The 20585-nt window shown below is 52.8% G+C and overlaps 1 protein-coding gene across 5 annotated transcripts; it reads left to right on the plus strand.

Moving 5' to 3' along the window:
• Positions 1 to 908: 908 nt before the first annotated feature.
• Adora2a (adenosine A2a receptor) lies at positions 909 to 18824 on the plus strand. Of its 5 annotated transcripts, XM_030244829.1 has the most exons (4): positions 1092 to 1179; positions 9817 to 10383; positions 14845 to 14966; positions 17059 to 18816. In XM_030244829.1, exon 4 carries the CDS (start codon positions 17081 to 17083, stop codon positions 17966 to 17968), a length of 888 nt encoding a protein of 295 aa, XP_030100689.1. In that variant the 5' UTR covers positions 1092 to 1179; positions 9817 to 10383; positions 14845 to 14966; positions 17059 to 17080; the 3' UTR covers positions 17969 to 18816. The 5 variants fall into 5 exon arrangements, with proteins under 5 accessions (NP_033760.2, XP_030100689.1, XP_006513156.1 ...); NM_009630.3 differs by lacking the exon at positions 14845 to 14966 and having other exon boundaries at positions 909 to 1179; positions 17059 to 18824; XM_006513093.4 differs by lacking the exon at positions 14845 to 14966 and having other exon boundaries at positions 1104 to 1175; positions 17059 to 18820.
• Positions 18825 to 20585: the final 1761 nt, after the last annotated feature.

Here is a 20585-nt window from a genome sequence, read left to right on the forward strand (position 1 = left end):
TTTTAGGCTTCTTAACTGAAGCTGAGATGGCAGTGCTCCAGTCTTCTGTGCTCCCTCCAGAGGATCTCAGGTTTAAAGCAAATTGCACGAAGGTCCCTACTCTAACCAGATCTGTAGACACAGGCACACCCTCTACCCCACAGATGCTGTAACACTGCGAGGGTGGGCTCATCAAATGGAAATAAAAGGTCAGACTTTGGAAGAATGAGCCTGAGAGATGGGGTGGGGGGCGTCCAAGTCAAGTCCTGGTAGATGACAATCACCATTTCAAAGGCAGACATTGGCACCTGCACTCACTATGTGCCTACTTCTGAAGAGATATTCCTTCCCATCCTGACTGCAGCCCCCCGGGGGTCTAGCCTGGCTCTCAGCAAGCCTCCCCTCATACTTTCCTCTAACCAGACAGCCTGTGGGTTGCAAAGGTTCTAGAAGACAAGGTTCCAGAAAGGCTGTGGCCTTGTGTGAAGGGCTTGCCCTGTTGTGAACAGATTGAGATTTGCAAATCCTTCCAGAAAGACAAGATTCCACTTTGGGTCCAGCTGCCTCCAGTCGTGAGAGGAGGAGATTCCCAGCCCAGAAGTCTGAGAGTCCTAGTTAGGCTGTGGTGCAGATGCACTCCCTCCTTGCTCAGTAGTTCAGAGAAGTAAAGATGTGGGGGAGGAGTCACGGTTCACAGGCATCAGAGATGTAAGAACTGTAAAGGACCAACCCCCCTCCGCCCCCAGCCCCGGCCTAGGGTCGGGTGTGAAGCAGCTTGGGTCATAACAGCATCAGGGCAGCTTAGCTCCGATAAAGGGCAAAACTGGGAGGACCAGAGTGGCATAGACAGCCTAATGCCTTGTGGAGGAGCCACCGGAGAGGGGTGGGGCGCCAAGGCTTCATGGGTGGGGGCACTCGGGTGGGGGTGGGAGTGGCGCTGGAGGAGGCGGTCAGGACGCGTGGACCTGAAGCGCCCACGTTGGGGCGAAGGGTGCTTTGCTGCCGGACCCATCACCACCTCGCCCTTCCAGAGACAGTTTCCCCTGGTTCCCGCCTCGAGGCCTCGGTTTCCCCCAGCAGCGGGGCGGGGCGGGAGCAGCGCTGGTTTCGAAGTCGCCTGCAGGGTGCGCCCATGAGCGGCGCGGCCGGAGCTGGAGCCCGAGCGGTCGCTGAGACGGTGGGAGCCAGAGCAAGAGGCAGGTCAGCGGGGGTCCTGGGTCCCGGGGACCCTGGGGGTTTTCGGGTGGGCATCTTGGCGGTTGTGGCCGTCGGAGGCTGCGGAGCCTGGAGGTCTGAGCGAACCAGGGTCCTCCCGCCCCTCGGAGCGCCCGCCGCTCCCTCCGACCCTTCTTCCTTCCTGCTGTCGGGAGGGGAGTTCGCGGGTGCCGAGGTCCGAGCCTGCCCTGGCCACTTCGGGAGCGGTAGCAGCCCGGGTCCTCGGCGCGGTCACATCTCAAGTGTGGTGCCATCGGGGCGGTCCTCGGCGACCGGAAAGTGCTCAAGGGCAGCTAGGGAGGAAGGGGCTCGAGTAAGGCAGGGTAGCGGGATGCCTTACAGTCGTCTAGACCCGCCGGCGACACGAGCTGCTACAGCCGTCGATTTGTCGCCGCGCGGAGGGGACTGAACCTGCAAGCACACAAGTCCCTTTAGGGCGCGTCCCTACCAAAGCTAGGCTGCGGACGTCGAGGCGCGGCCGGAGGTAGGCGGGTCAGACTCTCGGGTTGGGGGTTCAAGCGGGCACCGGCTGCTTCGGGGAAGGCACGGCAAGAGCAGGGGAGTTTGGAACCCGGGGGAGGGGAGCATCCTGTTGACTGTGGTGGCGGGAACTTAGGGCACTGCGGAGAGTCCAGTGGACAACAGGGTGGGTGCCTGGGGGTGCCCAAAGCAGGGGTGCAAATGGCGGGAACGGTAACAACTCTCAAGGGTTTGGCAGAGGATGGGCACTGCCTTTGGAACCTTTAGACTAATCTTGCCCGCCCATGTAATGGGAGGAGCAGGAATTCACAGTGGACCAGAGAGACAGATGCAGCAGCCAGACAATCGCCAGGACTCCTTCTCCCCAGAATGGCTCAGGAGGGATTTGAATCCCTCTCCTTACCCAACCATAGACTGCACTTTGCCTCCCTGAGATGAGAGCCTGTTCTCTGTCCTTCTACCTGGGACTCTGTGCTGGTTGCCCGATCTCTGCCTCTACTGCCCAGCTCCTCCTCTACTCCCAGACCTCGTGGGCTTTCAGGAGGTTGCTCACAACCAACCAAGGATGTCCTAGGTGCCAGGACCCTTAAGACGATGATGGAGAGCTTTTCTGGGACAGGGAGTTAGGAAGGCTCTGCCTGTTTGGTTTTGTAGTCGCTGCTCAAAGATCGGTGGGTCCCTGAGTATGGTATCAAGATCTCAAAGCTCAGCCCTTGCATTCTGGGACTTCCCAGGTTCTCTCAAGTTCTAGTGTCTCTTGAGCAACCCCTAGCCAGTGCGCATTCCCTTAGAGGCTGACCATGACTGTTCTGGGCTGGGCTAGCCTTCCTGCTCATGGCTTGAAGTTAGGCTAAGGTCAGCCCACACAAGTAGTACGAGACAAACCGTGGGCCAGGCAGAAGAAGCAGTGGGTGATCTCCAGTGTCCTGCTAATGGGTCAAAGATTTTTGGTGTCCCAACCTAGAGTTTGATCTTGGCCCCTTGATGCACACTAACTAGGTGGCTGAGGGAAGGTCACTGTCCTGGAAAACCATTTTCCCACCTGTAGAGGAATGGTGTTCTTAGTAGTGCTAACACACAAGGGTATGGGGGTGGGTGGGAGAAGGGAATAAAAATGACAGTTTTTGGTTGGGTGTGGGGCAGGTTCAGGGGAAGAGGTGGTGGCAGTGGTGACTGGGGTGGGGACGGGTATGCTAGAGGGCAGGTCAGGGGTCTCCTCTGTTCTTAGGCTGGGTAACCCTGGAAGGGGAAGCAGAGATTGCCGTGAACAGAGGGAAATGTGGACAAGAGTTGGTTTGGGAGCAAGCATGTGGCTCCCAGGCATCAGGTTCTGCAAAGTCCAGGACCTGTCAGTGAGACCACAGTCCCTGGTGGCTCTCGGTTGTTGCCTGGATTTGATTCAGCAGCTCTTGCCTCTAACCTGCTCCTTCCTGAGCTACCCCCTCTCCCTCGAAGAAGCTAGAGCTCAATGGCCTTTTGGTAGCCCTGAGTAGTATGTGCATAGGAGAGTGGAGGGCGAGACAGATGGTCAGATAGACAGATGGACACCGGTAGGAAGTTTTGGTGAATGTGATGGTGTAGTTGAAGAGGTGAGGATCTTGCTACAGGCAAGTACTGAACTGGTAAAAGAGACTTTCTCCAAGTGCCAGGGAAGAATCTGGTCTGTGGGACACACTGGGGACCCGGCAGGGTAGATGATCAGGACCTGGGGAACTCAGTGGAGGAAAGTAGTCTGTAGGTGGGTGGCAGCAGAGGTGACAGAACCTGAGAATAGGACCAAGGTCCACACTGGGACCCCGATTGTAGGAGGAGATTAGAGGTACAGAGAGGAGCCCTTGGAGACTGTTCATGCCCAGAGCAAGACCCGGACCCTGAGATAAGGAAGAAGGAGCCATGTGGTGCAGAGAGGGAGGTCCCGGCCCTGAGATCCTGCCAGGTGTCAAGCAGGGATGGAATGGGGGAGAGAAGCTGCCCTTAGTCCAGGCCTGGGAAGGCACTGGACACTAGGAAGACAGGACTTGTGCTGTTTCCCAGGGCTACCTCTAACTTAATGTGCCATGACTCTGTTCCGAGGCTCTAGCTGCAGGAATCTTTGTTTTTGGCCTCACAATGGCGTCCGGGAGCCGGGAGCCAGGTTAGCGGAAGCACTGATGGACAGAGGGACGAACAGTGATAGGGTTCGGTGGATCATACTCAGACTGGTCCAGTGCAGCCTGCTCTTTACCTTCAGCCTCTGTGGCTGCATCATCACATCTCTGTCCCAAGGACCACAGCAGTGAGCCTGCATCCCTAGTTTCTAGTGCTCAGGCTAGCCTCCTGGTGGGGTTCCACCTAGGGATCCCTTGTTCTCTTCCTAGGAGGTACAGCACCTGTCATCTGCTATTTATGGGAGGCACGGATGTTGAGGCTTTCGTGGGATGCTCTTACCATGACCCGTGCACATGGAGAAGCCAAGGCACGGTGGGGGTGGCGGGGGGAAGCTGGCGTGGACCTTGCATGGATGCCACTTGGGCAGCTCCCACCGCAGGCTGCTCTCACAGTACTTCTGTGAGGACTGGATCCAGGGAAGGGCTTTACCCGGAGAACTAGCCTGCAATGGATGAGTGGTACCTGAGGTAGGACTGGGGACCTGTGGTTCTCTCTGGGTACCAGACCTAGACAAGTGGGGCTGCCAGGGTCCTCCCTAGGGCTCTCTCTCTGTGGGAGAGAAGAGAGATGTGGCTAGCCTGTGGCCTTTGAGTCTCGAGTCTGGACTCTAGACTAAGGTAGCCTGGCTCCTGGCTGGTGGAGGTAGAGTTATTTAGCAGGGTAAGCTGGTGCCCTGGCCTCCAGCTGCAGAAGGCTGGTTCTCCCTTCCTGCCCACATCCTGTCCCCAGGAACACAACAGCAGCCACATGGTCCCTCCCACCCATGGTCGTTGTGGGAGGGACTTACTGGTCACCTGCTTGTATACTCGGGGCCCAGCTTTTACCAGGTATTAGAATTCGGGTGCTGTGCAATTCTAGAAGTATCAGGAAGGGAAAAGAGACCCAGACCCCATAGTCAGTCAATGTGGCATTAGGCAACCTCAGGAGTGACCCATCTTGTTGACTGATGTGTTAGGGTGGGGTATGGTAGGTTGGGGGGGGGTTCTTCCTGCATCTCCAGTTACTGTTGAACCACTATATGGCAGTTCTTTGGGTAGGGGAGGTCCCAGTCCATCCTCTTGTGATTCTTGCTTGGTGTCATTCCCCCAAATCGAAGGACAGATGTTGAATCTCCTCAATCTAAACTTTGTCTCTGATTCCAGTAAGAACTCCTCCGTGTTCTCTCTTCTGGCCACCACTGCCTTGGTCCTCAACTTTACCTGCAGGCCCAAAGCTTGTCATGTAGAGCGTGCTCTTTATTTTGGCCCCTGTCTTTCCCACTCAAGACTTCGTGCTTCTTGCTCGTCTTTGCTCTTGTGTGCCAGCGAGTCTAATAACTATCGTTCTTGTTTATGGCGCTTCCTTTTTCAGTTATCAAAATAATCACTACATAGGCTATACCTCCCTCTCCTGTGGGTTTGATGTTTAGTATTTTTATTTCATGGCCTTTTCTTTTTGTTTTGTTTTGCTTTTTGTTTTTAAGGCAGGGTGTCACTATGTTAACCAGACTGGCCACCACCTCTCAGAGACCCACTAACCAGTCTCTGCCTCCAGAGTGCTAGGATAAAAGGTACACACCACATCTCTTATGGTCTCAGTTTCTTGCCTTCTGAATTCTGGTTTGTGGCTCATCTGAAGTGGGAGCTGAGGTCCTAGGGTCAGGGCATGGCTTGTAACAACTTCCCTGCCACCATCCAGGACCCAAGCTATCTGAATCTCTAAGGTGGCAGCTGTTATTGAAGAATTCCCACAGTTCTTGTCTTTTGAGACACCTGCGGGAGACCCCAGGACTGAAGGGAGCAACAGGGGCAGCTGATAGAGTTCCCCGTGACACAGACAACTAGGTAGCTGGTGAACATTGTCCCTGTGAGGAAGAGGCAGCCTGGTGTGATGGCACATGCCAGTGGAACTGTCACTTAGTGGGTAGAAATGGGAGGATCAAGAGTTCAAGACTATGCCTGGATACATAGCAAGCTTGAGGCCAGCCTGGGCTAACAGGGACCTGTCACAAAACAAAATGGTAAGGCTGGGATTGTAGAACCCAGGAAGAAACCCACTGCAGCTGCAATGGGCAGTGTGTGTACTGCCCTGTCCCCTCTGCTTGGCCGGAGCAGGAGCAGTGTGTGCAGGCCTGCCTGTGAGCTCGTAGACACATCTAGCAGGGTCTGGAGCCACCACCTGGGCCTGTGTACACAGAGCTTCGGGTGGCTCAGGAGAGATGTGGGTTGGGATTAAATGATTTTAATTAAAGTGGCTGGTTCAGGATGGGAGCGAATGGGGACGAAGAGGCGGCAATGCTAAATCTGAATGCTGGGCGGCCGAGCGGCTGTTCCTTCAAGGCTCTCGACTCATGTTCCACAGTATGTGCCTGGAGGTGACCTGGGACAGTGTCTGTGCTCTACCCTGTCCCCAACAGTGACCCATCATAAGGAAATGTATTATTAATATTTAATTTCCCCCCTTGGCTAGCAACAGATGACTCAAGGATTAGTCCGATAGAGCCAACAGAGAGGGATAGGAAATTGCTAGATCCTGGCGCTACACTGGCCCCTTCTCCTGGGCCCCAAACCTTCCTGTGACCCTGGAGCAGCGGTTCTCAACCTTCCTAATGCTGTGACCCTTTAATACAGTTCCTCATGTTGGAGTAACCTCCCCCCTGCACCCCAACCATAAAATGATTTCCGTTGCTACTTCATAACTAATTTTGTTCCTGTTATGAATCACAGTGTAAATATTCTGGGAGATAGAGGTTTTCCAAAAGAGACCCACAGGTTAAGGACAACCTGTGCCGCGGGAGCTTCACGAGGAGGAAGGTCTCCCGCAGCATCCCTTGGCATTCCCTAGCGGCTAAGCCACGCTTTAACATTCCCGGTAAAGCCGAGAGTCTTTTCACCTGTTTGGGTTCTGGCTTCTCCTCTAAAAGATTGAGTTCACCAGGAAATCAAGGACATAGCTTTCAGCCACTTTCCAAAATGCCATGAGCATGCATGAGTTCCTCAGTGGGGCCCAGTGTAGTCTTGGTATTCAGATCGACAGCCACCTGGACAACACCGGGCTTAGTGGTTCAGCCGCAGCTAGCATCTCTTGGCCCTGAGTGCTGCTCAGTCCGGTCAGTGAAACCTTAGTAGGCTTGGATTGTCCCAGTGGGAACGTTCATACTACAAAGAAAAGCTACACGTCAAGGTGCCCTGGCCCTGAGCTATTTAGCTGTGTGCCTACAGCTAGACAGCCTCAGCCTTCTGCCTACAGGGCTCCTCCCTCCTGTCTGTCCTGAGAATGTCTCAGAGCTCTACTGATCTGCCGGACTTGGGGCTGGGGAAGGCACAAAGGAAAAGAAGATTTGGGTTTGGCAGCTGCCCAGGTGGCCCCAGGATCAGAGGAGCTTTCCCCTGGGATGCGAAGCAATAACTAAGGGCCTGCAGGAATGTTGAAGGAAGGGCAGAGGAAAGGGCCCTGGGACAGGAACCTCTAGCGTGTCTCAGCCAAAGCAAGGCGGCCTGGCAGGAGGGCCAGCTGTGTTGAGACTGGAGATCTGCAGAACAGCTTCGGCGCAGTCAGGAAGAGTACTGGGGTCCAGAAATATCCAACATGGGCCCAGCACGGAACACGAGAAGCCTTGAGAACTGGCAATACTCAGGCAGGTACCAGAGCGGCTGGGAGAGCTTCAGGGAAAAAAAAAAAAAGGCCTGGGTTAGGCCCCTGCATAGCTGGTGTCCTGGTGGCTATGGAGTCAGTGGTGTTACTTGGGGGAAAATACTGGTGGTGTGACCAGAAGCAGCAGCAGGGCTTTAGGCTCAGGGATGGAGCCATCTCACCTCGACAGAAATGTTTATGCTCCACTGTGTTCCACTGGGGACACTGAGGATGGAAAAATGTTAAGGCCTGGGTCAGCCTTTTAGCATGGGCTGGTCTGATTGCAGACTGCTTCAGTGCCCTCTAGTGAAGATTCCACTAGAGAAGCCCTAAGGGACATAGGTGGTTATCCTTTGTCCCGAGGAGACGCCAGTCAGGAGAGTCAGCATTCAGGGGCTCACTGGGACTGATGGGGCCTGAATGGACAGTGAGTCCGCTGCTGCTTCAAATTCTGAAAGCTAGAACAGGAGCTATTTTAGTCATGGACCTGTTGTGGCCAGATGGACCCCTGATGAATGCTGCTGTAAACACAGAGGGACATGGTATGTACCTGGAGGTGGCACCCGTACCAGATCTGGCCATTCTGTCCAGAATGTGAGTTATAAACAGCTCGTTGGCAAGTAGCTTGTGCAAAGCTGGGACTCACAAGGACTTAGCCATAGGTGTCTCTGCCTGACCTTAGGAGCAATGGCATCACTTAGGGACAGTAATTCCGTCAGTTGCTGCAGACTTTGTCTTCTCCTTCCAAACCTTCAGTCAGCCTCGTAGGTGACAAAGGACAAGCTGCAGCTGTAGCCACGCTGACTCTAGACTGAAGCACTGGCAACATCGCAGAAGCAAGCGTGCGGTTCATTTCCTTTAGCTCTCCATTTTACCTCTCGGCCAATTTCAGGTGGAGAGGACCCTTCTCCCCAGTCCTCCTGTTCCACTCATCCATCCTGTCCTTGAGGAGAGAAGGAAAGATGTGTCTACATGCAGGGGTCTGAAAATTAGCCTCTAGCTTCTTGTTCCTAGCAGGCACATCTGAGGTCCCATGCAGGTCAAGTACTGCAAAGGATGGACTGGAGGGCGGGGGTAGGGGTGTCGTGGGATCCTTTGGTTCTTGCCTGGGGAATAACAGGCTATTGGGAGAGTCCTGCTTACGATGAAGTTTTGCAAGCTCATGGAGCATACCCTGGGGAGTTTGGGCTCAGCTGGGGCCCTGCTGCGGAGAGAGCAGGACTTCCCCTTTCCAGGGGTCTCAGCTCTTCCTGTGAGCTGACACTGTGACTCTAGGGTAGCCTTTCCAAATCTACGGATAAGCGCTGAAAGGAGCCCTCGGTATCATCTGGGACCCAAAGGTGTTACAGTCTGACTGGAGAAACGGAGGCCCGGGAACGAAAAGCATTCTTGCCCACGGTCCTCCAATGAGTCCTTACTGAGCACCTGTTTTTCTAAGCTGCATTCCCTGCCTCAGTTAGGTAGGCAGAGGGACAGGAGAGGCGAGGTGTGGGAGGAAAGCGGGAGGCGGATCCCTCAGAGAAGGGAAGCAATCGCAGCGCCTGCCCTGCCTGGCTGTGCAGCCTGCTGGCAGGAGCGCTCTTGCTCTCGGAGCAGTGGGCTTGGCTTGGACCCTGCTCTTGCTGCCTACAAGGGTAAGGATGCTTACTTGCTGAAACTGGAGGATAGATAGGACGGGAAGGCTCCCAGATCTCTCCAGAAAGGAGCTCTGGGGAGTGTCTGAGGTGACCTTAGGGGCAGGGGTGTCTCTCAGGTGGGGATGGTAGTATCCTGAAGGGATGGAGCAAAATAAACTGGGCTTGGAGGATGGCTCAATGCGAGAAGGCAGGGGGCAGGTGGGATGGGGAAAGGCCAGAGAGGAAAGAACATTCCTGGAAGGAGGGCCTTACGGGACTGGTAGTAGTGTAGCGGCCCAGAGGACTGGCCAGGCGGCTTCAGGAAGTTTGAAAAGGTACATAAGGGATGTCAACATAACGTCAACTTGCCTTGACTTTAACTTGCTCCCATAGATTAAAACAAAGTAAAGCCAACAACAAAATCTTCAGCCGCTAATCCTAGCTGGAAGGATGAGTAACTATAGTGCCTGGAGTGAGAACGATGTATCTTTGGTAATGGGGACGGGTCAGCAGGAAATCCTGGTTCTGTCTGTAGTCTCTCCTTTGTCTGCCCTGAAGAGACTGGGGAAGGAATGGTCCCTGAGAAGGGTTGGGTGAAGATCTTGATGAGACTTCTTTGGAACCAGTGAGCTCCTTGGGCCTGTGTCCTGACTGACAGATCGGGCAAGATGGGAGTCATTCTCAGACAGACGCCTGGCCCACAACGGACACAAAATCTGAAGTGGCCAGGGTGGTTCAGCTCTTCACCGGGACTCTCTCTTTATAGGTATCTCAGAACCCTGAAGCTGAGTGGAGCCAGGCCCGGACCCCCTGTAGAAGTCATGGTTTCGGGAGATGCAGAATTATCCGTGAGAAAGCCTTTGGGAAGCTCTCCCTGGGAACGCTCGCGGCTCTTGTGAGGAAAGGGCTGCGGGGTTTGAGTGGGTACACGGCTGGGCTGCAGCTATGGACCGAGAGCTGGCCCAGGCCCGCATCCTTGCTGAGCCTGCCCAAGTGTGGCTTCTCCCGCCATGGGCTCCTCGGTGTACATCATGGTGGAGCTGGCCATTGCTGTGCTGGCCATCCTGGGTAACGTGCTTGTGTGCTGGGCCGTGTGGATCAACAGCAACCTGCAGAACGTCACCAACTTCTTCGTGGTATCTCTGGCGGCGGCTGACATCGCGGTGGGCGTGCTCGCCATCCCATTCGCCATCACCATCAGCACTGGCTTCTGCGCTGCCTGCCATGGCTGCCTCTTCTTCGCCTGCTTTGTCCTGGTCCTCACGCAGAGTTCCATCTTCAGCCTCTTGGCTATTGCCATCGACAGATACATCGCCATCCGAATTCCACTCCGGTGAGCCAGGGGTTACATCTGTGCATAAGGCTAGATCTGTGGGCACAAAGGGCAGGGCTCTGGGACTCCCATCTGAGGCTTTACAGAGCTGAAGGTGGCCGTGCCTGTCTGGCTTATCCCTATATGTCCAGAGTACTTCCTAGGTCACATGTCGAGGCTGTCTGTAGGCAGTCGTGTATGGAAAAGAGTAGCCTGGTTCCGATACGGCATGCTGCCACTGTGTGAGCTATTCTTCATACATCTGCCTGTGTATGATCTGAGGTGGGTGGGGAGCCACGGGGAACCACAGGGAACCACAGAACCTCAACTAGGAACCCGCCTCTGCCACCACCAGCCTTTCCCCAGTGTGTACCTTAGGAGGGTGACCCAGAGAGGGGAAGTGACTTGGCCAAATGCCACACAGTGAGTCATTTGGACTTCTATGCAAATTATATTCCTCCTAGGTCTGAGAGGACTCTGCCTGTATTAGGGGCTGGCTACACAGAGGGGTTTTTTTGGTGGTTTTTTATTTGTGTGTGTGTGTGTGTGTGTGTGTGTGTGTGTGTGACTTTTCTGTGAAGTGACTTATGTGTGAAGAAGTTCTTCCTGGAGGCCTCTTCTCAGCCACCCTGTAGATAACCCAGGCAGTGCACTACTCTCTCAGGGGTTCCTCCTCTGTGTCTTCCTACCGGAGCTAGGTCCTGTGGCCAGGGTGGCTGCAGCCCTTGAGGAAAGATTCCATAATGGGGGATTGGGATGCATAGTCTCCTTAGCGAGTTTTTTCTGCTCAAGCAGTGAGGGAGCAACTTGACTGTGGGCTGAGGGCATCCAGCAATAAGAAGGACCAGCCTCAGCGAGCTGTGAAAACTCGGGTTCAGTTGCAAAAGAGCCTTTAGAGGTCATTTCCTTCCTGCCGCCTTCTGGATAGAAAAAGGAGGCTCTGAGAAGGGGGCTAGCTCTATCACAGCCATCGGAGGAGTCGGTAGGAGAGAGGGGAAGAAACGTAGCCCACCACTACTGTGACGTCACTTTGAAGAGTGGTCTGCCTGGAGTGGCTCAGTGCCCAGCAAGGAATGTCACAACGCTGTTGTTATAATCTGAGCCTAAGGAAGAAGCAAGCGCCCACGCTGGGCTGCTCAAGGGAATGGAGGCTATGCCTTGTGTCGCCTTAAAGACTTGGCCAAAGGGGCCTTCAGCCAGGCATGGTAGCAAGCACAGCACATGTTTTTGTCCTTGAACTTGGCAAAAGCTAAACCCTGAGAATGGTGAGTTCCAGGCTAGCCAGGAGTCTGCACTAAGACCTCTGGTTCAAGGAAAAGAAAAATAATCAAAGAAAATAATAAACAAAGTGGGGGTGGAGGGAGGATTTGGGCCAGCTCTAAGAAGTGACAGAGTTAAAGGTCGCAAGTGGGGACAGCTTGTCCTATTGCTTCTGAAGTAGATCAAGGTCTACGATCCTATAGGGGACAATTAGAACACAGAGGCCTACGGGGAGTCTGTGTGTGAGTCCTCGTGGGTCAATAGCATCTACCCCAGGAGACAGGCTCAGTCTATGTAGTAGTGGGTCACCAAGGGGAAGCAGTAACTTAAAATTCCCCATCTTCTAACTCCAAGCAGCAATGCATCCGGAAAGATCAGAATAACTGTTCTCCATTTAAAGGTTTCAGCTTGCTTTTCTCTCCTCTGCCTCTCCTCGTCTCTGTCTTCTCAGAATCAAGAGACTGAATCCCTGAAATAGGAACGAGTCCTGTGGCTATAGAAAGCTAGCGGCCCTGTGCCGGGCCTGTTTTCTCACGGGTAACAAGGGGGCAAGTTCCTGTGCTGTTCCTCACAAAGGTCTGCAGGTTCACTAAGCGGGTAGGAATGATGAGGCAGGGCAGGGTCACGGGAAAGGATTCTGCTCTTTCATGAGCTGGAGGCTTGGAGCCAACAGCCTATCCCTATAGTAGTTGCATCCTCCGACCTCTTGACCTCAGTTCCACTTGGAGCTTGAGCCATTTGAGCTCTGAATGGGCCCTTGGGAAGCACAGGCTGGTCTCGGCAAGGAGCTGATAGGTCTGAAGATGCCCACCAAGGATGCTCAGCTTGCCTTCCGAGCAGTTTTACAGCTGCCATGGCCCTGTTAGTACAGGATGTCCTTTGATCATCCCAGTCCAGCATTTCAGCCAGAGCAGATGTCATGACCCCTGAGGGAGACCAGAGCCAGAAAAGGACATCTGTGACTCCCAGTCTGGATGGACTTTAGAGCCCTTCACTCTTCCTGACCACTGAACTCCTGCACTCTCCTGCCTCTTGAAGTTTCAGGCTGATGGGGAGATGGAGAACACCAGGGGACCAGGCATGAGGGGGACCTGGAGGGGCTTTCTAGCCTGGACTCACTTTTCTCCCTTCACAGCTAGGGAGTCAGTCTAAGGTCCTATTGACAAGGTCACAGGCTGAGTCTTTGACGAAGGCGTAGTCCCAGGCTGGCACTGTGTACCGGGAATTCTTTCACTGTTGTTGTAAAGAATTTTCAGCTTCAGGATAATCTGTCCCCTCCTTCCCGAGCGTAGGCACCCTATTAAGTTAAGGCAGAACCCCGTGAATAGTAAAGAAAACCAGGTCAAAGGCAAAGGTGCCACCCTATGTCTCAAGGGATGAAAAGCCTGGGGTAAGAGACCAGGCTTCCTTTCCTGGGGAGTCCTTCACACCGTCACCTCTAAGTCTCACACTGGCCTGTGGTGCTCCCATTTGTAAGTAACAGGCCAAAGTATGCAAAGGCAATGGGTTGGTACAAGACCTAAAGTCCTATAAAATACATTTTTTTTTCCGAGTCCCCAAAGGACAGGAGGGTCAGGCATATGCACGCTTATGTAGCATGCTGGAGGTCTTGGGCTATATCCCCAGTACCACAAAATGTAAAGAAAGTAAAACAAAAAAGCTTTCCAAGTTAGCCATAAGCCCCTACTGGACTACAGACATGGCTAACCTATGTGAAGCCCTGGACTGCATTCTTCCCTCCACAGTGATGCTGGTGAGGATGCAGTGTGCCCTGGAAGGAGTTTCGCCTTATGGGTGTTGCAGGATCTGAATGGTCGTGAGAGTGTAAAGGGGCTGGGGGTGGGGGACAGGTCTCAGGCGAGTCCCTGGTAAATGTCCCAAAGAAGGAGTGAGTGAGCTTGTGAGTGTGACCTCTCCTCTGGGCCAAAGAGAGGTAGCCTGGCTCCTGAGTGCCAGGTATGGTGTGAGGTTGAATTAAGTTGGTCTCTGCCTATGGAACAGGGTTGAATTTCTCCTTTGGGATTAAAGATGCTCTTCGGTTCTTAGGTCATTGTCTCTGTAAGATGGCTTAGAAAGTCCTGCCTTCTCCTCCGTGTTACAAATAGACATGAAAACTCCACCTGGAGTTGTGGGTTTGTTCTAGAGCCATAGGGTGAGGCCCCAGTAGGGTTAATCAGGGAAAGGCAGTCTCCTCAGGCTGGGGGATATAGGGATGTAGAGGCCACTTGAAAACAGGCACTGCTGGAGACTCTGTCAGCCACATCCTGTATCTCTGAGGCTCCCTGGAATGGTCCTATGCCATGCCAGGCAGCCTGAGTATCCTTCTAGCTACACTGAGTGTATTTATTCAGAAGGCCAGGATGAGACTGAGTTAGTCAGAAATACAAGCCAGCCTGTGCCCTGGAGATACCTCTAGTTTGTTTGTGATTCCATTTGAGCCCCGATGCTGTCCTAGACCTCAGGCTCCTGTTCCATGACCTTGATTTCCTGATTTTCCTGCCTCTGTTTCCAAATGCTGGAAATAATGAGCATGTGGTCCTATTTGGTGTGTGTGTGTGTGTGTGTGTGTGTGTGTGTGTGTGTGTGTGTGTGAGAGAGAGAGAGAGAGAGAGAGAGAGAGAGAGAGAGAGAAAGAGAGAGCTCACACAAATGCGCTTACATAATACTTGCATGTGCTCAAACATTGTCTTCAAGCCCCTCAGTACTTTGCCAACACAGGAAAGTACATCTAACATATTGGGTTCTGTCCCCATAAGGGACTTTCTTTCCAGAGTGCCGTGGAGGACTTCCCCTTGTGGGTTCTCTATCTGTAAAAGTAAATTGGACAAACCTGGGATTTCCATGGTGTAGTCTCAGAAGCTGTCAGACCTGGGCTGTTGTCTCCAATAACAACTTATTAACTCAAACTTACTTAGTTGGAACCTTTCTCCAAGATTACCATCTTCCTAACTACCAGGAACAGAAAGCCTGTTCCAAAAACAGTTTGAAAGTTACCAAGATGGGAGACCCTACATCATCCCCAGAGGTTCATCAATATCCCAAGAAGTTCATTTCTCTGACCAGCAACTGAATAGCTCTGATCTACCCTGAGCCACAGGGTGACTCCCTGGGGTTTCCAGCCACTAAATTCAGTATCGCTCCCTTAGAATTCTTAGTTTCATTTCATAAATAAGGAAATTGAGGCCCGGAGAGGTGAAGTGACGTAGGATTCCTTGTTTACAGGAATGTACCAGAACTAGGACCCAGGAAGGGTACGCTTGTCCCAGAAAAGATGTGACCACAAACGTAGCTTCCCCTCCCATGAGGATCATGTAAAAGCACTATTGAGGGGTGCCTGGCTCAAAGTAAGTATGTAAGTATTAGATGGCGTGGGGACCCCAGGACTTCACTTTTGAGCTTCTGGGCAAGCAGACATGCAGGGCTTGCTTTCTGGTGCTTGGTAGATATAGGAAATCTGAGATCCTCCTGCAGAGACACTGTTGCAGGTGACCAAGGCCCTGCCCTGTGGGACCCACGAAGCTCCTGAGAATATGTGTGACATTAACTGTTGAGATTCTGAACTGACCAGTCTGGAGTTGTAGCTCAGTGGCAATAAGCTTGCCTGTCATATATAAGGCCCTGGATTTGATCTCAAGACCCATCAGGAAGAGACTGTGACAGATCTTGACAAATTCACTTGGGCTTGAGTTGCCTCTGGGTCTTGGAATATTCACAGCAAGTCCCTGCCTCCCCTTGGGTCTCAGTTTCAGTTTCTCCAACTCTAAAACAGAGGGACAGATTAGATAAATGGTTAGAAAGTACAAGTGGTTTGTTTGTTTGTTTTAACCTCTTTATTTCTTTCTTAATTGACAACATTTAACATGGAAGTTTTTTTTTCCCAGACAAACAAACAAAACCCTCCAGCCCCCTTTGAGCCCTATTCACACTGGGTATTCTTTTCTTTTTATCTTTCTTTTTCTTTTTTTCATTTTTTTTTTTTTTTTGGTTTTTTGAGACAGGGTTTCTCTGTGTAGCCCTGGCTGTCCTAGAACTCACTTTGTAGACCAGACTGGTCTCAAACTCAGAAATCCGCCTGCCTCTGCCTCCCTAGTGCTGGGGTTAAAGGCATGCGCCACCACACGCAGCTTCTTTCTCTCTCTCTTCCTTCCTTCCTGTCTGTCTGTCTTTCCATCCTTATTCTTTCCATCCTTCTTTCTTTTATGATGAAGCGTCTACGTAGAGCCTCATGAATGCGAGGGAAGTTATTTAACGCCGGGCATACACGGTACATTGAGGCAAAGACAGGATAAACACATTCCAGCCTTCCTCTCACATGTGCTAACAGTGGGTACCTGAGGCTGCCACCCATAGGTCATAGCCTCTCTGTTGCTGCTTTGAGTCTGGAACCAAAAAGTATATGTTTACCTTGATACCTATCATATGCCCTTGTCACCCAGCTGACAACATAGAGGTAAGTGCAGGGGACTCCTACTCCATGTGGGCTCCTAGCCTTGGAGGGGGCAAGCAACTCCTCCAAGATGTGTAGCCTGAACTTGAAGATCAAAGGCTGCTTCTACTGGGAAGGTAGTCTCATGTTGCCAGAATCGAAACCATTAAACATAAGCTCATCCCTCTGATGTGACCAAAGCTCCCTTTTTAAGTCAAGAAGACTTAAACAAAACAAAACATTCTTTTACCAAAGTGATGATGGATTTCCAGTGGGAGCTACTTTCTAGCTGACAAATCAAGGCCCCCTCCCCATAACCGGGAATTGGCAATCAGCACAAGACCATTTCCATCTGGCCCTCAGGCAGATTACTCCCTTCTTTCCCACCTCATTCAGTACCTCTTGATTATTAAGATTGCCAGGAAAATGTCAATACATAATTGTCTCACTTCTGCCCAGAGGATTGTGGGTAGGTTCTGAGGGGATGTGATATTTCATTAGATTTGGGACTTCACTCCTCCTCCATACGCTGGGCAGCCTCTTCTGGAGGACCATAGAAAAAAAGGCATGGAGTGTAAGTGGCTCAGGCCATCTACAGGTCTTATCTGGCTGGTTCCATTCGCAGAACTCTGGATTTGCCCTGCTCTAAGGGAAAGCATGCTCTAATAGGATGAACTAACCATCATGGAGACCATGTCCCCCCTAAGGCCATCTATTTGTCTTGAACCAAACTCAACTTGAGTCTCAAGACTATACCTGAGACTAATAACCCCTGAATATTTGTGTGATGGGTTTGCATGTTCTGGATGTCTGCTTCCTGTTACCTCCCTGCAGCCACGAGACAGACAGAGCTCAGTACCTCACTTAGAAGACTCTGCTACTGAGGCTAGAGGGAGGAAGTAGCCAAGACCCTAAAGCCAGCACACAGGGACCATCTGGGCTACTGTGGGCTTCTTGGACCTCCTAGACCCTGGTTCATCGGGTCTCTAATACCAGTCCTTTCTCCCCAGGTACAATGGCTTGGTGACGGGTATGAGGGCGAAGGGCATCATTGCGATTTGCTGGGTGCTGTCATTCGCCATCGGCCTGACCCCCATGCTGGGCTGGAACAACTGCAGTCAGAAAGATGAGAACTCCACAAAGACCTGCGGCGAGGGCCGGGTGACCTGTCTGTTTGAGGACGTGGTACCCATGAATTACATGGTTTACTACAACTTCTTCGCTTTTGTGTTGCTCCCCCTCCTGCTCATGCTGGCCATCTACCTAAGGATTTTTTTGGCAGCCCGGAGACAGCTGAAGCAGATGGAGAGCCAACCCCTACCAGGGGAGCGGACTCGCTCCACACTGCAGAAGGAAGTCCACGCCGCCAAGTCCCTGGCCATCATCGTGGGGCTCTTTGCCCTCTGCTGGTTGCCCCTGCACATCATCAACTGCTTCACCTTCTTCTGCTCCACGTGCCAGCACGCCCCTCCTTGGCTCATGTACCTGGCCATCATCCTCTCCCACAGCAATTCCGTTGTCAACCCCTTCATCTACGCCTACAGGATCCGGGAGTTCCGCCAGACCTTCCGGAAGATCATCCGAACCCACGTCCTGAGGCGGCAGGAACCCTTCAGGGCAGGGGGTTCCAGTGCCTGGGCCTTGGCGGCTCACAGCACTGAGGGCGAGCAGGTCAGCCTCCGCCTCAATGGCCACCCCCTGGGAGTATGGGCCAATGGGAGTGCTCCCCACTCTGGACGGCGGCCCAATGGCTACACCCTGGGGCCGGGAGGTGGAGGGAGCACCCAAGGGTCTCCTGGGGATGTAGAGCTTCTTACCCAGGAGCACCAGGAAGGGCAAGAGCACCCTGGCCTAGGGGATCATCTGGCCCAGGGTAGGGTAGGAACAGCCTCATGGTCTTCAGAGTTTGCCCCTTCCTGAGGGAAAGACATTTTAATATTTTTGGGTTGGCTGGACCAATCTCATTAAGAGAAGAGAAGAAACGCCCACGCCAGGAAACCCACTGGGTGCCCGGCTCCCACTCTGCGGGAGCATCAAGCTGGAGCAGCATGAAGCCCAGTAAGAAAGGCCTGGGGCGGAGGAGGCGATGCTTCGGTCTATAGGGCCCCGAGTTAGGTCAGGGCTACAGCAGCATCTTCGAAGGCAGGGCCCAGTTCCCCTGCTCCAGAAGCGTCCACAAGAGCTGCCTTGCCTTGTAGAGCAGCTGTGGCTTAGAGGCCTGGCCTGATGCTGGGGTATGGCTGCCTCAGGCCTCCTGCTAATACACTACTCTCCCCAGACCGCCGAGGCCTCAGGGAGCTGCTGACCTAGAAGTGGCACTTGGCTATTTTTTTTTTCCAAGAAGATAACAATGTGAGGAAACCCTTTCTATTTTATTGACTTCCCCTCCCTGGCTGCTGGGTCTGTGGTCGATCCTGCTGTGACTCTCCCCTCCACACCCCACCCACCAAGGAATTGCAGACGGTCCTCTCGGGTTAGCCCAAGCTGCCATGCACTCAGTCACAGGGCTATCTCCCGCTAATAAAGCTGGGCTGGAAGACAGAAACTATGAAAGGCAGGGTGCCAGAGTGTGGGCTCACGTCTCAGGATTGAGTTTAGAGACATCAAGTCATGGACCCGAGCTGGATAGTTCAGAGCTGCCCTGTGGGGAGGCCCTGCCTACTGCCTTTCCTTCGGGGGTGGGGTGGGGTGGGGGTGGGGCTTGTTTGTTTGTTTGTGTTTTATTTTCCCCCTGAGATAAAATAAAATGAGCCACACTGTGTTTTAAATTTGCCTGCTAAGATTGACGTGTGAGTTCTTTCCACCATTCTCTTGCTAGGTCTGATGGTCACATAATGAGTTCAGGCTGATTGTATGTATTTGTACAGACAGGCGAGTCTGATCTGCAGATTGACAGTCCCGGGGGCTTTCCAAAGACTCCTATTCTGGCCTCACCAGAATCCAGATGCCTATGTGTTGGGCCGAGTGGTTTGGCATGGGGTGGCACACTTACATTTCCCGTGGGACCTCGTCATTCCTCACAGGCGTCACAGAAGGTGGGGGATCAAATTAATTAAGATCACACCTCCAGGGTTTATGATCCATCCCCTCCTGTCCTAAGAACAGAAAGTGAGAGGACCTAGCGCCCCCTTCCCTTGTTTCCTTTCACATGTGCTACAAGGAAGACCTGTCTGTAAGTCCTTCCACAGCTGTGTCCTCAGTCCTTCCTCCTGCTCCACTCCTTAGCCAAGAGGCGACAAAGGTCCCGGAAACAGATCTGGGCTGAGGCCAAGCTGCCTTCCCTTCCTTCCACCAAAGAAACCTATGAGATGCCGTCCCTTGCTCCAGTCTTGGTTTCTGGGCCTCCATCGAGGAGACACTGCTATCTCACTGTGATGGATAGAGGTGACAGCTTGGGATGGGCAAGGAGCCATGGCGGGCTCTGACAGGGCCTCAGAGGGCAGTGCAGTATTTCTTGGGCTGTGATTCAGGAAAGGGGCGTTAGAACTTAGGAGCCTTGCTTTACATGTAATTAGCAATCTCACTGAGGCTAAGTTCTTGCCCTGGGTTACACAGCTAAGCAAGTGGAAAGAGATGAATCTAAAATTCCAGGCCTTCACGCTTTTTAAAATCAATCGACCATGAACTCTCTCGATCAAGCCAAATTGTGTGAAATAATGTTTGTACCTTCAACTTAATCAAACTCAAGTTATTTCAAGTGGCGCAGGCCTTTAATCCCAGCACTCAGGAAGCTGAGGCAGGCAGATCTCTGAGTTTGAGGTCAGCCTGGTCTACAGAGTGAGTTCCAGGACAGCCAGGGCTACATAGAGAAACCCTGTCTTGAAGAAAGAAGGGAAGGAGGGAGGGAGGGAGGGAGGGAGGGAGGGAGGAAGGGAGGGAGGAAGGAAGGAAGGAAGGAAGGAAGGAAGGAAGGAAGGAAGGAAGGAAGGAAGGAAGGAAGGAAGGAAGGAAAAATAGATTACTTGGTCTATTTGACACTTCCATTACACTCTTTAAGCATTCCTGTTACACAGAGGCAGATACATATGCAAGTTGCTGTAGTCCTCTTTGACCGCGCCATCACTCAGAGGTCCTTTTAGCTGACTTCAGAGAAAAGCCGTCTAGGACCCTTCTCCGCAGCAGCTCGGAGCCCTGCACGAACAGCCCCTGGCGGTTCTCCAGCAGTGTTAGTAACCTAAGCATCGCATGGACAGTGGGGCCAAGAAGGGCCGCTATGAACTCAGAGTGTCCCCTGGTCCTCATGGGCTCCTCCCTCCTTAGGACTGTGCTGGCTGAAGACAGAACAGTGACCCAGGCTGTGTGTGAGGTGGCAGAGAAGCAGGGACACTGGTGGTGGTCACTTGGTTCCCCAGGTGGTAGGAGAAGACCAGGAAGATGCACAAGGGTGGCAGAAAAGGAAGAAGTCTCGCTAGCCTAGCTTTTTCTGGGAACTGAGCTATGGGGTTGAGCTGCACAGGGTAGGCTCTGGGATTAGGAGAGCAGAAGAAGGGGCTTAGGAGGGACTTTCAGGGGACAGCTATGGTACTAATGACAGAGC

The sequence above is a fragment of the Mus musculus genome, chromosome 10 (assembly GCF_000001635.26).
Source record: "Mus musculus strain C57BL/6J chromosome 10, GRCm38.p6 C57BL/6J".
NCBI classification, from domain to species: Eukaryota; Metazoa; Chordata; class Mammalia; order Rodentia; family Muridae; genus Mus; species Mus musculus.

Bases quoted from the DNA above. Each gene is read 5' to 3' on its own strand.
- Adora2a (NM_009630.3), top strand. From the start codon at position 10,061: ATGGGCTCCTCGGTGTACATCATGGTGGAGCTGGCCATTGCTGTGCTG. The intron at 10,384-17,058 runs GTGAGCCAGGGG...CTTTCTCCCCAG, and splicing joins GCCATCCGAATTCCACTCCG to GTACAATGGCTTGGTGACGG.